The following is a 16,933-nucleotide window of genomic DNA, read 5'->3' as shown; positions in this document are numbered from 1 at the left end:
CTTCCAATTGAATAATAAGAGTTTATACTATACTTGTTTGACATACCATTAGTGGAACCTCTAACCTTGACATTTGTTATTATCATTGTTTAATCCTTATATTAATATTCCATATCCAAGTTTTCATCTTCTTCTTCTCCATCTCTTTTTTTTTATATATATATTATTATTAGTACTACTACTACTACTACTACTATTATTATTATATTATTGTTATTATTATTATTGTTGTTGTTATTGTTATTATTGTTGTATTATTATCATTTATAATTTATACAATTAACCTCCCTGTGGTTCGACCCCGGTCTTGTCGGGTTATTTATTACTTCGATACTGCTGCACTTAGGAGAACACATTAATCTTTTAGTCGTGTCAGATATTATATGTATTTATGGGTTGAGCATATTAATATTATTATTATTTGATGATTAAAAAAACATTGAGATGCAAAAAAGTACTAATTATATGACTAAAAAACGAAACAATGATAATTAATTAAGTACATGAAGGTTGAATGATAGAATTAAAGGAAAGAAGAGGGAAAAAAAATTATTTATATCAAGTATTAGAATTACTTACATTGAATTATATGAGTTAGGTTGGGTTGAACGAGTTTTAAAAATTCTAACCTACATCCTGATTTATAATATCTAATAAAATTTATAATATCTATTTATTAGATTTGTTGATATTATTATCTGTCATATTTATATTATTTAATTTTAACAACTCAAGTTAAATAATTTTTTTAATGGTGAAGTTAATAAATATTACATGTAAACCAGTTTTTATCTTTTCAGCACACATACTATTAAAAGCCAAAACTTTATCATTTGCGAATTCCAGACTCGGTTTTAGGGTGTCAACATTTTGACCTTATTTTCCTTTTATGATAAAACATTTTTGCTCTGAACAAGTTTTTAAGTTTTCTTAGGTCGGTGGGGTGGCTCTAAACATTTGATAAAATAAAATAGGAAATAATTATAATATTATTATTTTAATTTTTAACCCGGAACAAATGGAGAGACTGAAGAAGATCAGCTCGTATCGTATCGCGAGGCGAGTCTTATTAAACGACAGCGCATAACCTTTGCAAAGTTGATAGTTACTCAAGTATCATAGAAGCACTCCCAATTGGCTAAATATCAAGGCGCCAAAACCGGTGACCTAATCCAATCCAATTTTTGTTAGCTAGGCAGGCAGGCAGACATGGATAAGAAAACTGAGTGAGGGAGTGAGCCAAGACTGAGCTGAAAGAGAGTCACTCACTCAGCAGCTACATCATTGTAACCATGGCCACGGCAGTCGCCAACTGCTGCTTCTCTGTTCTCACCTCCACCGTTAAATTCCGTTGCTGTGTTTCTTCCCAACAATATCTTGCCACGTCGCATCATTCCAATGCTTCGGTTACTTGTAAAGCCGTCGTCAATCACAAGAGAACTTGATATTTTTTTCTTTCAAAAAAAGAAGAAAGGTCAAAATTATGTTAAGCTCATCTTAACAAGATTAGAAAGAATAGAAAGAAAAGAGAACAGAAATTGAGAAAGAACAGAAACAAGAGAGAGCAGAGGAGAATGAGTAGAGAAATGAGATTAATCTTCTGTATTTTCTTGTTCTCCAACACCACTTTATATACAATGGTTTTCTTTCCAATTACAACTGATTTAACCCCTTGATTCAACTACTAGCTACTAGCTAACTCAAGAACTAACTACCTCCTAACTAATAGTCATGGTCTTCACGTTTTCCACATTCAGCACATGCTGCAATTCTTTGCTTGAAGGCTAGCAATTCTGTTCTGTACTGGAAACAGTACTGGAGGCTTGCATTCTTTATTTGTAATCTAGTAACCTTAATTCCATGGTAACTTGAATCGTAACAAATTATCCTGTTTAACCGATTATTTTGTGAAATCTTGGTTTGGTTGTGTTTAGAAAGAAGGTGTTTCACAGAAGAAATCTTCGAGGAAATTGAAGGATGAGAGGTCCTATATACACGATGATGATGATGGAATCAATGGTAAAATGAAAGCAGGGAGATCCCAATCAGCGGCTTTTAAATCATTCGGAGGGCAAAGAAAAGATAAGAAAGAGTCTAAGTTTGATATGAAGGAACAACAGGTGTGATTCCATGCTCTCCTTTTTCCCATTTGTTGCTTTTAGTAATTTAGATAAGTTTTTTTATTCATCTCTTGATTCAGGTTGAGCCACAGAATCTTAAAGATGCTGCTTTTTTAGATGCAGTTGTCAAGGTGATAATTTTTTCACATTTTACTCCATTTCCTTGCAATCTTATGTTCTGTCATTTCCGTCATTTTGACATTCAATTGATGGTTTAGGTCCTGTGATTGCTAATTTAGTCTTTGAACATGCTGCGTTCTATTAGATGTGTAGATGCTTGAAGATTCCATCTATTTGATAAGCTCCATGTTAATCATTATTAGCAATCTGTGCCTCATAATTAGTATAGTTTTCATCAGGATATTACTCTTGTATTCGTTACTAAAATTGCAATGAGTGACTAACTAGATATGGGACAATCCAATTGACACAACGATCTTACAGTCCATTAATGTCCTACATAGATTTAGAATTCAACACGAGTCTTGTCCAAGGAGCTAGATGATGCATCAAGAATGTCTAAGATATTGCTCTCAGCTACTTTAACAACTACTTGGAGGAGAAATTCCTTCTATCTTGATAGATGTTGATACGTTCGTAACGAGTAACTGGGCATATTATCACAAGGGTGCATGTGAGTGTCTTTCTTCTTTTATATTCCTTGGAAGCTTGAGGTTTGGGAGCAGCAATCATTGCTATCCAAACTAATATGTGAAGCTAAGTTTTACGTCACCATTTACTAATATTCTCAACTGGTAGTTCTCAACAATATGCCTACCTATTTCATTTCCTTGACACAAATTTGTAGAATTGACTTATTTTTTCATGCATGTGCTTGCACTTTGCTAGAAAATGTTTTTTATTTTTTTGTCTAGGTCTACTGCACTCATACTTATCCTGATTATTCCCTTCCCTGGCAAAAGCAAAGGCAATGCACAAGCACAGGAAGGTGAGTTTTCTGAAATATTTACCTGTTAGGTCTTCCATAAATTTCTTTTAAGGTAACAAGCAATTCTTGGTCGCAGTAGGCTCTGTTAAGATGTATGTCTGTTCATATTTCGTTTCTGCTGTGCATGCTATTTATTGAATCAACATTGTCTCAAAAATTGATTTCTTCATTTCTTTACTTGTTTGTTATGCAGTGCTTTTATGATCGGCAATGGAAAGCTTTTGACAAATGCTCATTGTGTTGAACATTATACACAGGTTATTTCATGCGTAAACTTTCAATCTTAGTTTGGATTTTATCAATTGCCTTCTACCCTAAGTGATCAAGCCACAAGAAAAGCCCTCAAAAGACCAAAACATCTAGGTAGCTATGTCTAGTGATAGAATAATAGCAAATCAAAAGGACTAAGTCACTAATCAACAGCCCTTGAGAACTCTGGCCATCCTTTTTCCATTTGATAGACATGCTAGAAAGTGCATGATGCATAGGGACTGGACATGGGGATATATATGGAATACCAGCTTGGAATTCCTATAAGAGCACCCTGCCACTGGTAGACACTTGCTCAATACAAAATAATCATTTGTGTTCTCTCCGGTTTGAGACATGATATTTAGGTAAAGATTGTCAAATTAACTTTTTAAAATTCCTTTTCTGATTGCAGGTCAAAGTAAAGAGAAGGGGAGATGATACCAAATATTTGGCCAAGGTACTTCTTTATCCTATGGAAGTTGCAAGATATTTTAATGATCTTAATAGCTCAGTGTCTATACCCTTTTTTTAAAAAAATCTTTTTCCATATTATTTAAAGTCCCAAAGCATAAATGGAAGTGATAAGGATGTGTTAGATGTACTTTGAGAGCAAGTGTACATAGATCTTGAGAAAATTGGATCAAAATCCCAATATTAATGAGTTTCAGTGGATCTGTTCGAGGTTTTGTTTTTTGGAAAAACAAAAGGCGTCTTTTACAAGAAGCATGGTGTAGAGAAATTTGTGTCCGCTATGACTCCCAGCACTTTCTTACTAGCGGTTGCGCCTGCCATATGTGGAAACAAACAATATGATTTTTTTCAACCTGTCACTAGTTTCTTGAAGTTCTCATGCTTCTATTGACATAGTATTCGCTATAAAACAGAGGAAATGAACCAAGGCATGGATTGATCTTGCTTGTGAGACATACAAGGTATTGCAACTTACTTTCCTCTTAATGATTTTGTACACAGGTACTGGCCAGAGGAGTTGATTGCGATATAGCTTTGCTTTCAGTAGAAAGTGAGGAATTCTGGGAAGGAGCAGAACCACTCGAGTTTGGATGCTTACCACGTCTTCAGGTCAAATTACCCTTTCACTTAGGGTCGTAGTGCCCTCTCCCCTTATGTTTCTTAGGTCTGTGGACTTTTTTGGCCTAGCATTTGCAACAGCCCCAAATTATCACACCTCATTAAATGATTGCAGAAACTATAATTTTGGTGCTTTTTAAACCTACATCAAATGTATTTGGGCTCATGAGAATAAACCTTTGGGGTTCATCATAGCAGTTCTTTGGAGTGATAGTCTAATTTACTTTGTACACTGAGGTCATGTACTTTTCCTATGAAATGCAGACTGATGCCCTCATTCAAACTTGTAAGTTTCAAATTGTTTTGTATGTACTTCTCTTTCTGAGAATCATTTTCTTCTGCATTTTAAATGGGGCGGGATGCAGTAACAGTTGTAGGATATCCCCTTGGAGGAGACACCATTTCATTGACAAAGGGGGTTGTGTCTCATAACGATTACCCATCATTGAAATCATATGATTGTTCATCTATTTCTGACATGTCTATGATTGTCTGTGTGATGTTCTCCCTTGACCAACATGTTTGAGCAAATTTTCTGTATCATGCTATCAAATTTATTATTATCAGGTTACATCGTATGCGCATGGATCATCTGATTTGTTGGGCATTCAAATTGATGCAGCAATAAATCCTGGTTAGAATGTATATATGCATGTTCTTATTTATTTGTCTATCCATTCCGTGTGCCAAACTTCTCCAGGTTATATATTTGCATTTTGGAGATTGCATATATCTGGATGCATCACTATTACAACTCTCTATGGGTGTATGCATGTGTGTTTGTCTGCATCTTTTATTTATTTCAGGGCTTTAGTCCATTCTGTGATAGCTACTGCTTATACTAGTTAGTTATAGGTAACAGTGGTGGTCCTGCATTCAGTGATCAGGGGGAGTGCATTGGAGTAGCATTTCAGGTAGGTTCTGTGGCTGATATGAACCAGTTTTCATTTGGTCTAGAATTATTTTTCCATATGACTAGATTCAAAGAATGAGGGTTCCTCCAGGCAGTTTCTTCTTGATATTACATTATGTTTATAATCTTCTTGTTTTTAAACAATAGCAAGTTCTCCACATATTTTGCTGTTGATTTAGCGAACAACTCATATTCCATTTGCTGCATCTCTTTCCTCGTGACATTTTCATGAGACATTTCTTTTAGGTATACAGATCTGAAGAGGTCGAGAATATTGGATATGTGATTCCAACAACAGTTGTATCTCATTTTCTAAATGACTATGAGAGAAATGGGAGATACACTGGTGAGATAACTTTTTGCATATGTTTATATGGTGTATTCCCTGTATTGTCTATGCTGTGTTCTGGCATTGAAACTCAATGTGTCGAATTTGAATGTTGACATGCAATGAAATGCATGCCAATTTTAAGGACCAAGCTTCCTCTAAAAATTTCATGCTCTTATTTTGACCAACATCATATAGAACTACTAGTTATCAAGTCTGTGCAAAGGTAGTAATGGCTTCTTGCTCTTTTTGGTTCTTCCATAACCACTTTTAACTTGCAAGTTTCATGTGACTATTATCTTACACTTGTTCTTTAATAGGTCCCCGCAGGCTATTCTCTGGTGTAGATACTCTTTAGTTCTCATTTGTTGTTGTGAAGGTTGTTGAGAGTATTTATAGACACACACACACACATATATATATCAGTGCCTTGGAATGTTCTGAATTCCTTTTGAATCTATTTAGTAACATTTATCATATCACTTGTTACTTTCTAGATTAACCATTGCTCTGCTTTTCTTTTCACGTACTGGTACCTGATTGATTTTTGTAATGCAAACCTAGCATGTGCCTTGATCATGTAGTTGACTTCTAGGCTTTCCTTCCCTTGGTGTGTTGCTGCAAAAGTTGGAGAATCCAGCATTACGTGCATGCTTAAAAGTAAATTCTAATGGGGTATGCCTCTTTGTTAAGTACTTTTTTTTTTTTTTGGCTTTCAGATTGTCTGGCATTGTTCATGTAATTTGTAATTTTTCTAGTCCTCTGTTTTTTTTTTTCTTTTGAAACTGTGGATGTGCTTTTGTAAATTCAAGTTAACACAAGTTTAACTTTATGAGCGTGGGGTGGCATTACTATGGTGGTTTGCTAAAACGAATTCTGAGCTGGAGAGTGTTTATTTTTTTTATTTTTTATTTTTTTGTTTTTTGTGAATATGGGTGGTTTGCCAATGGGTGGATCAAGTTAGGTTTGGAAGGATAATTCAGCAGCTAATGCGAGGTTTCTGGAGCAGATCAAGGAGTAATGACATAGGTGGAAAGTGGTACTGGAGGTGTTAGCATGGGGAAAAAGTGAATTGTGAAATGCAGCTGTGATTTATGGGATGGTTGGTTGCTGTTAGTTTATGTCAGTTAAGTGTATTGAGAGCTAAAAAGTTTAGAGATGTTGTGGGGAAAAAGTGATTCATGTGGTTGTATGCTTTCAGGAATATTTTTGGGTTTGTGAAAAGAGAAATGAAAATCTCTATTTGAGGGGGATGAAGTATGGAAGATTTTTGGGTTAAAACTATACACACTGACAGTTTTTTTCCTCGCCGCCTTACGAGTTCTTAATTTCCACATTCTGATTCTGCATATAGTTTATGTGATGTATAGTCAGCCTTTTTTGTTACCTCATTCCTCTTGCTTTAGCGAATGGTTAGCACCTCCTTAGTACCTAAACTAATGGACATTTATAATTACCTTAAAAGTGAAGTACACTTTCATATTTTATATATAAATTTCAAGCTTTACTTATCATGTGATTAAACAGTGGTATCATTTTGTAGATTTTTTCATGGTTATAGGCTTATGGCATCCTGGAAGCAGTACCTTGAAGTTCTACTCTATGATTTGAAGAGTTATTTGTATGTTGCCAATGCATGGAACATTCTGCTGAATGTCGTGAAAAACTTGCACATTTTCAATTAGTAGAGAAGGGGGAGTTCTTCAATGCTCCCTGAAAAATGGAAAATGGAAAATGGAAAATGGAGGAATCAATTCATTTGTAGCCTTTGTTTGCTTTCTCCCCCCCGCAACCCAGTAGCACCAATGTATCCGGTGAAAGAGTTATGTTGTTGCAACTTCATAGCATGAATCTGTCAAGCAGTTCCCTAATAACATCTGTTTTGTGCAGGGTGTGTTGGTACGAAGAGTTGAACCAATCTCTGATGCTAATAGAGTCTTAAAGGAGGTGCAGTGGCCACTAGTGGCTTCAAAGCTTGCTCTATTTGAATTGTAAATAGTATATTCTTGCTAACATGTTATCAGGAAGGAAAACCTTGGATTATTGTTATAATGTTTCTCATTATTGTCAGCCAAACTAATCTATATATAAATATCCATGCTGCATTTTTGTGGTGTTCAGACTGCAATAGGATTAAGGAATATAGACAAGCAATTTTAATGTTACACAAGATTTAGTCCTTGTATGAATTGGGAGTCATTATCTTGCATTGTTTAGTGGTGTAATTTGATTTATGAATAAAGACGAAAAGCTTGAATAAGTAATTTCTTATTGAGATGGATTTTCCTTTTTACCTCAAATTTGTATCTGTTGAGAATTTTGATTGTAGTTGTTCTTTTCAGGGGGATGTGATTGTGAGCTTTGATGATGTTCATGTAGGATGCGAAGGAACAGTGCCATTTCGATCAAATGAGCACATTGCATTCCGTTATCTTATTAGTCAAAAGTAAAGGGCTTTAGTTCAACCATTGTTTCTTTATGTTAGGCTTTGAATTTTTTCTCAGTCTCTTCATAACCTTGTTTGAGCATGTTCTTTAATATCCAAATAGTCAATGTTCTTTGGGCTTCATTCTTTTTTGTATGTATATAATGGTGTTTTTAAACAGATTCGCAGGTGATGTAGCAGAGCTTGGCATTATTAGAGCTGGGTCATTCATGAAAGTTAAAGTAGTTCTTAATCCAAGAGTGAATTTGGTAATGCCATTAGAATCTTGGCTCTGCATCATATACGAGTTGATTTATCGGATTCATATATAAAAAAAAATTGGATTCTTATCTTCTTGCTTCAAGGTTCCATATCATGTTGATGGAGGTCAGCCTTCGCATTTAATAATTGCTGGTTTGGTGTTTACCCCACTTTCAGAACCACTGATGGAGTATGAATACTTCCAAGCACTCAGTAATGTGATTAATCTGTTAATTTATAATAGTATTCTTGCTGTAAGTGATAATGCTGATGCAAGAGATTTTGTTCTCCTGTTGGCAGGGAGGAGTGCGAAGACTCTATAGGGGTAAGTCCTATGACAGGTTGCTTTAACACCTTTTGCATTGGTCACCTATATAGTTTTTAATTTGATTGGTTTTATCTTCCTTAAGTTGAAACTGCTAGCAAAGTCTCGTTATTCTCTGGCAAGGTTCAAAGGGGAGCAAATTGTTATCCTATCACAGGTAAGTTTGCAGATGCGATGCTATTGTAATTACAGTGGCAAGTTTTCTGTACTTATTAAATCTTTGTTTTACTAAAGGAGGATCATATTTCATTGCCAAGATTCTTGTTTTATTGGAAAATTTAACGAACTGTTGGCATATCTTGGTACATCGCTGCCTTGATTTTTTTCATTCTATTGAAAGGTCTTGGCAAATGAAGTCAACTTTGGATATGAGGAAATGAGCAATCAACAGGCACGTTATCTATAACCAGTAACAACTGTTATCTGCACCTGCTTGCCATTATTTGCACACGTACTAAGAAGAATAAAAACTTGCAGGTTTTGAAGTTCAATGGAATTCAAATAAAAAGCATCCATCACCTAGCACACCTTGTTGATTGTAAGCGGACTGCCCCTTCTCTGTTTTTGTTGTTCCTTGCTCCTTTTTCACTTTTGTCCTCATGTTTTTGTGATTTTAATCAGCATGCAAAAACAAATACATAGTTTTCGAGTTTGAAGGCATTTACCTTGTTGTGCTGGAGAGAGAAGCAGCGAGTGCTTCTTCATTCCACAATCTCAAAGATTATGGAATCTCATCTGAACGATCTTCTGATCTATCGGGGCCATATGTGGATTCATTGGAAGACAACCAAGCTGGAGTTCAGGATTTTGGCAACAGCCCAATTTCAAATCTGGAAATTGGCTTTGATGGACTCCTATGGGCATGATACCAAATTGGGAGGTCAATCTGAGTTGAGCTCTATCACGACACTCAATAGTGGAAAGTATGGTTGTAACCTCAAAAGCCACCAAATTGATAAATGCCAAGCTTTCTGCTCATTTTCAAGGTCATTACACGAGCTCCTTTTCTGGTATGCAATCACATGATCATGGTCTTCCGTTCTTTCCATTTAATTTTCCTTTCATTCTGTTTGGTTGGCTGGGCATTCCCAGATAGATGGATTTTAACCAATTTGCATGTTTAGACACCAATTAGGCAAAAGCCTAATTATTGAAGGGCTCATTTTTCTTGTCAGCCGAAATTATTTGATGTAACGATTAGAAAATTTGTGTAATTAAATTATTTATTGTTACATTTGACGCGGCATAAAATACATCCAGTTTGCTACCGGGAAGATAAGTTTTGGGAACTTCTGTTTTGGGCTTTGAATTACTAGCAGGGGATCGTGGATTTACAAAATTGGTCTGTCTCCGATCTTTATTGCTCTGAAATGGTAAGTCGATTGAGAATAGCTAACTTGGAAAATGAAATGCACAGGTAATATATTCACCGCTACTCAAGCAACTAAAAACTTCACTAGTTAGGTTTTAGTTAGATTTTGTATTTATTTTTTAATAACTATAAATTTAAGTTTTTTAAAATTATTAAAGATTTATATAATTATTAATTTTAAAACTTGTAAAATTAATTAAGATATTAATTAAGATATACTCGTGCAAGTTAATTTGAATATCTATATTAATAATAATAAAAAAAAAAAAAAACCTTTCATAGACCTTCAAACGGTCTTTTTCTAACAAAGTATGCAACACCATGGATGTCTTGTAACCTTGTGTATGCAATCACGAGGAATTGATGTTTCATGACATTTATTACCATAAAAGTGTTTATTTATTTTGAGTTAATTTTTTTATTTTTTAAAATTTAAACATGATTTAATTTGTTGGGCTAACTTATTTATTTTTAATCAAGTTATTATACTATTATTAAACTGAAAATTAAAGTAAAAAATAATAATAATTAATTATTTTTTTAATAGTTAAGTTTAGAATAATACATTTTATATTTTAGTCTTATTTACTATCAAATAAATATAATATAATAAAAAGATAATCAATCTCTTTTATTCACTATTATCAAACACAAACATGATTGTGCATCTCTCCATTTTCTTTTCTTTTTTTAAATTATCATTTCCATATTTTTTATTCAGGGCATTAACCAAAAGCCATCTAAATGAGTGCCTTGATATCGTCGACTACATTCTGTGCATCCGCGCTAGCTCCATACAAACCTCTCCTTGATAATCCAATACAATACAAACCGTCCTTCCCCTTCCAATGGTTAGGGTAACTTGGCTTTGGAATCCCATCTTCATTCAACAGGTAATCATCCCCCTGGTCAAAACAACAATAATTGGTCAAAAGCGCGTAAACACATGCAGTATTTCCCTCTCTTTATGCTGACTGATTCATAAATAGTGAGGAAACTTTCTGCTGGTTTGATAAAGTTACCCACCTTGAGCCACTTATTAGTTGATCTCTCGAAGCCAGTACAAAAAACAATGGTGTCGAAGGGGCGTGACTCGCCATTTTCAAATACCACCTCATTGCCTCTTATGCTTTCTAGTGCGGGCAAGACCTGGGCACACAAAAGACAAAATTCACGAGCTTAGCATCATAATCATCTGTCGGCATACACGCAAGCACAAACACAGTCAATTATTAGTCGAATGGAACTTTCTGGCAATACAACATGGTTTTGCAGAGAACTTTACTAGACAAATGAAGTAATTTCCAAGTTAAATGTGTACAAGGTGATCCATACGTGTTATATGAACTCTTCTGATTTAGGTGAACAAGACGACAAATCTTTAAATAGTATGATGATGATGATAGTTGTTGTCATCCATTCATGCAACCACCTGTTGTCAACAGCTGTATAAATTTGAGATCTCATTACTTTTGTGCGCAAAAAGAGGAGTTGAGGACGACAGCACGTCTTTGACACCAAATTAGTAGCAAATTGATTGCTGATAACTAAGTTAGAAGCTACCAAAATGATTGCTGAACCCATCATGAGTGTGGGTGGGACTCATGGTAAACCGGATTAATGTAAGAATTTCTCCGTTGTGAGCCATTTCTTTTTGGGTATATTTAAGGACTTGCTAGCTAATTAAACCGAAAATAAATCCATTACCTGCTCTCTCTAATTCATACATGTATAACATACCTGGATCTCTCCGGACTTGATTTTGTTGCAGGTACCGACATCGAAAACTGGATACTTCCCGTAAGCAACTTTCATGAAAAACGGCCCCTCTTTTGGTCTCTTTATCCCATGCTTGCTTAAGTCTCCATAAACAAGTTTGCTAAGCATCACCATAACTTTGTCCACCATGCCACATGAAAAATACTTCAACATATTCAATCCCAAGTATACCATCTCCCTCGATAGAATGTGAATCTGCAAGCATGAACATGGGTCCAATCATATACAATTCATTAATTTACACATGCTAGTTAGTTATCATAATTTGATATCGAACCATTTTCTTAAAGAAGAAAAAAAAAAACAGAGCATTAGAAACATTTAATAATTTATACTCGAAATAAACAAATTAAAGATTGATCGAGCCAAATGCTAAGTTACCGGACTACGGATGGCGATTGATGTTCTTGCACCATGGTTTGCGAGGTCTAATGCAATTTCCATGCCAGAATTACCAGACCCAACAACCAAAACATTCTTATCACAGTAAGTCTTTCCATTTTTGAATTCAGTAGAGTGAAGAACCTCTCCAGTGAAAGTGTTAATTCCTTCGAACTCTGGTATAAAAGGATTGCTCGTTTCTCCACTAGCCACCACCAAAAACCTCGCAGAGTATTCCTCAATCTCCCCAGAACTCACATTTCTAGCCTTAACATTCCATTTCTTGGCTTCTTCATCGAAACTCGCAAACTCAACACTTCTCTGGTACATGGGACTGATCTTGAAGTGGGAAACATAGTTATCTAAGTATTGTAAGAACTGATCTTTTGGGACATAGGCGGGGTATGAGTCAGGAAATGACATGTGAGGTAGCTCGCATAACTGTTTTCTCAAGTGAAGGCGTAGACGATCATATGAGTATTTTTTCCAAAGAGAAGCATAGCAATCTTCTCTTTCAAGGAGTATGTGAGGGATTGAATGCTGGTTTAGGCAGGCAGAGGTGGCTAAGCCAGAGGGACCAGCTCCTACTATGATTGCAACTGGGTCTTGCATCTTTTCGGGGAATGAGTGCCCTCTTTCGATCTCGTTTCTTTTGATTTTCGTTCTCGAGAAACGATAGAACAAGACAAGGTTGTTGGATAAGGAGGAAAGCACAGAGATCGGGTGGCTTTATATGAACACAGTTTAAATTTTCTTTGAATAGCACTCTCAAAAATGGAAAAGTAGCACAACATAAGGAAATAACACGCCACAAAAATTAATGCAATTTAATACGTTATTGAGCATTACATACAAGTTTTTTAGTTTAACTTAAGACTTTAAATAAAACTTGTCCTCTACCAACCAAAAAAACTGATTTGTTAATGTCATTTTATTCTATATAATAATCCATTTAAATTTCAATAAAATTGCTTAACTTATTATATTAATTAATAATTATAATAATCATTGACTATTTTAAAATTCAATGGCATTCCTTCTTAATAGGTTAATTCCATTTAAATTTCAAAAGAATTTACCTATTAAGTTAATTAATAATTATGATAATTATCAATGAAAATAATTAATTATAGTAAAATTAAAATTTAATGATATTATTAGCTATATTCAAATATTTAAAATTCAATAGGATTCCCTAAGACTTTCTAATAGGTCAGTTGTAATCAATTTAAATTTAAATTTTAATATGATTCCTTAACTTAATAGTTAATTAATAATCATGAATAAAAATCTTGAAAAAAAAACTTATTAAAAAAATACATAAAATATTAAGAATAAAAAAATACATAAAACAAAATTTTTATCTAGAACATATCATTAACTTGTGAAGAAATAATTTTGTTTAGGAAAGGTAGAGACAAGATTTGGATTCATATTTATATGGTACATTTAAAAAAAATTGATGATTTAATTAAAAATAAAAAAAATTGAATATTAAAAAAAAGGTTGCGTTGTTATCAATAATATAATCCAATGTTATCTGCTATTTTCTTTAAAAAAATTGAACTATGCTAGTTTTCATTTTTATTTTTATCTTGAAAAATGCTATTTTTCAGAAAACACTCCAAAAATTACAAGTATCATATTATTATTTTTTAAGTTTTTGAGATAACTAAAAATCAGTCCTCAACTGCAGTTTCTAATAAATCAGTCCCGAACTTTTAAAATCATCCCCAAGCTTTCAATAGTTTAATATATCCATCCATTTGTCAGTTTACATTACCATAAATTTAGAAGAACTAGTTACAAAACTTGGAGCAAAATTGAATTTATAAACATTAGTTTTATAATTAAATTATTTTCTAACACGTTGTATTTGAAATATATGACCAAAAGAAAGCATATATAAGCTGAAGTTTTTTATTATATAGAAAAAGGGAGAGAATCTCGTTGACTGATTGTTGCATGATATTGTTCGTCTAGTAATGATTTAGACGGTCCAAAACACATCACTGGATAAATTTAGTTTTTTTGTGTCTTACTAAGCTCCTCTACTTAAAACATTTGGAAAATTTCATGTATCTTCAGTATATATGTATATAAATAGTGATTTTTTTTCTAATTCAGTTTTTTTATATATATTTTTTTAATTTTATCATTAATTTTAACTATTATTCAAATTGTTTTTGAAATGATTAAGTTGATTGGATTACATCAAGAAAATTCCAACACATTATAATTTTAAAATCACGCGAGTCAAGAAATTTGGTTGAAATGCTTTTTTTTCTATTAATTTTATCATTTTTTCCTTGTAATTTTTTTGAAGGATTATCTTTAAATTAACCAAGTTGATTAAGTTATATTGTGTCAACTTATGCATGATTTAATTTTAAACTTGAGTTAAATAAAAAGATAGGTAGAAAAGGTTTTTCTGTTAATTTTATCCTTAAACTTTTTTACCTATCAACCGAGTTATTTTTAGAACAATCAAATCAATTAAATCACGTCATGATAACTTCTACACATGATTTAATTTTAAATTTAAATTAGATAAGGAGTTAGATTATAAAATTTTAAAATTGATTTGCTGAGTTTAATTTAATAATAACGTTAAATAATCTTCTTTGAATTTTTTTTGTTATGTTATTTTTTAATCCGTACAGTTTGTCCAAAGATTTGAACTTAAAAAATAATAAAAGAGCTGACCTCCTTGTCACTATACAGATTTCTTGATAAATATCCTTGATCGAATTGATATTGCACAGATTTAAAATTATCCTGCATTCCCTTCAGAATAACCAAACATGATAAAATATAGTTGTTTCGCAAGGGCGGGCCGGCGGCTTTCTTATCAGTTGATTTTTATTCTGGAATGGTTCCAAGAGAGTACCAAAATCTTCACCAATTAGCACAAGAAAAAAAGATTAGGAAATAACTAAACAAGCATTAGGTATTCTCTTGACCTAGAAAATCAACCCAACAAATGCAATCCATAAAAAAGAAAAAAAAAAAACCAAACTACTAAATCTTATCATAAGAAAGCCACTCACGTTGAAAAGGCAAGCTTCGTCTAGGTTTGGATTTCTAAAACCCATACATGGAATGAAGAAAATCAAGCAAAACATTCTTCATCAATTAAAACTAGGAGAAGTTTATAAAACAAGCATTAAAACATGGTGTAGGTCTACAAAATTAAATTTCCAAATGCATATATGTCGACATAAGCAGCCACTTACTCAAGTTAGGCCACCTTTAACACAACCAAGGTTTCTGAACACCAGTATAAGGAAACGAAAAGTCACCATCACTTTGCCAACACCTAGTTTATACTAAACTAAGATATAAATTCGTTATTATTTTGATATTTGTATAATCATGTGAATTTATTATTATTTTAATAGATTTCGATTCATTAAAATCGATTTGGTCCAAGGCATGTTTTTGATAGTTATACTATTAGAAATCATCAAATACAAATAAAAATATTAATAAAAATAATATTGTTAATAAATTATAGTGATATTTACCGATTAAATATGATGTTATTATTTCTCTTGGCATACTGATGAAAATATTTTTTTAGTGAATACTAAGGAAATTATTATTAAAAGTTAAAGAATAAAAAACAAAAAAATATATATAGAAAAGTGACGTGTCATTATTACATTAGGAATTACCGAAGAAATATGTTAATCGCTAATTGCCATCAGTAATATTTAAATTATAATATCACATACAACCTCTCTCCTCCCTCCATTTCTTTTTCTTCCTTTTTTAAAAAAAATAGAAAACAACATATAACATCTTTGCTCTGCTCATTTTATCACAAATCAAGCTCTTACTATCATAAATCCAGCCATCTCAACACTTGGTTTGTCAGTACCCCTATTCTAGTTCAATTTTGTTTTTGAAGATTTACCATATTAACTAAGCAAAACTACTCATTTTTTATTATAACCCATTCTGAAAATGTTAATTTTTAGTATTTTTATGTAGTATATATAATTTATTTATGTATTTACTTGTTTTATATTTTTTAAGTAAAACTACCTATTTTTTGTTGTAACCCATTCTGAAAATGTTAATTTTTAGCATTTTTATGTAGTATATATAATTTATTTATGTATTTACTTGTTTTATAGTTTTTTCCTATAGAAATTTGTTATATGAATGTATAATTTGTACATATTAGAGTTTGTTTGAGATTTAAAAAAAAAATATTTGTTTGTCATTTGATGAAATTGGTTTTGATTTTGTAACTTATATTTTTTATAATGAAATAAATAATGACTTATTTAATAGGTGTGTTTCACATTTAATCAATTTAATTGTTAAGTTGAAAATTTTGGTAAATTTTGAGAAATTTGATTTTTTAGAGAAAATTGATAATGATTTAAAAGTATTATTATAATAGATTAAATAAGTTTGAATTAAACTAATAATAGCTAATTAGTTGGGTACAAATAATATTTTTCATTCAAATTACTAATTAATATATGTTATCATCAATATTTTCTCTAGGTTTTATATAAATTGTTATAACCCGATTTTTTTACTTTTTTTTTGAAAAATGAAAAAAAATAGCAACAAATAACAAAGAGTTCAAAAAATATATTTTTGATATATTTGGATTGTTTAAAGTGTAAAGAAAGAAATATGGTGAGGGACCAAAGTGATTTTTGGTTGCTTAGCCACCAAGTTTGCTTAGAGACCAAGCAATTAGGAGGAAAAGGACAAAT

At 32.5% G+C, this 16,933-nt stretch overlaps 2 protein-coding genes across 2 annotated transcripts; one reads left to right on the top strand and one right to left on the bottom strand.

Moving 5' to 3' along the window:
• The first annotated feature begins 1,123 nt into the window (after nt 1-1,123).
• Nucleotides 1,124-9,938, top strand: LOC105115723 (protease Do-like 2, chloroplastic). Its single transcript, XM_011012711.1, is given in 21 exon segments — nt 1,124-1,485; nt 1,942-2,120; nt 2,201-2,251; nt 2,996-3,069; nt 3,263-3,326; nt 3,734-3,778; nt 4,294-4,401; nt 4,769-4,844; nt 4,976-5,044; nt 5,266-5,324; nt 5,570-5,669; nt 6,247-6,326; nt 7,542-7,598; nt 7,994-8,097; nt 8,258-8,345; nt 8,442-8,527; nt 8,638-8,662; nt 8,748-8,819; nt 9,003-9,053; nt 9,140-9,200; nt 9,284-9,938. Coding segments are annotated over 21 exon segments (1,887 nt in total). The 5' UTR covers nt 1,124-1,292; the 3' UTR covers nt 9,529-9,938.
• Nucleotides 9,939-10,727: 789 nt separating this feature from the next.
• LOC105115721 (probable indole-3-pyruvate monooxygenase YUCCA10) lies at nt 10,728-12,920 on the bottom strand. Its single transcript, XM_011012710.1, has 4 exons — nt 12,195-12,920; nt 11,775-12,008; nt 11,061-11,183; nt 10,728-10,939 (listed from the first exon to the last, which is right to left on the bottom strand). The coding sequence occupies exons 1-4, from the start codon at nt 12,804-12,806 to the stop codon at nt 10,775-10,777; spliced, it is 1,134 nt and encodes a 377-aa protein (XP_011011012.1). The 5' UTR covers nt 12,807-12,920; the 3' UTR covers nt 10,728-10,774.
• Nucleotides 12,921-16,933: the final 4,013 nt, after the last annotated feature.

The sequence above is a fragment of the Populus euphratica genome, unplaced genomic scaffold (genome assembly GCF_000495115.2).
Source record: "Populus euphratica unplaced genomic scaffold, PopEup_1.0 scaffold751.1, whole genome shotgun sequence".
NCBI classification, from domain to species: Eukaryota; Viridiplantae; Streptophyta; class Magnoliopsida; order Malpighiales; family Salicaceae; genus Populus; species Populus euphratica.
This window is presented reverse-complemented; position numbering and strand designations above follow the sequence as displayed.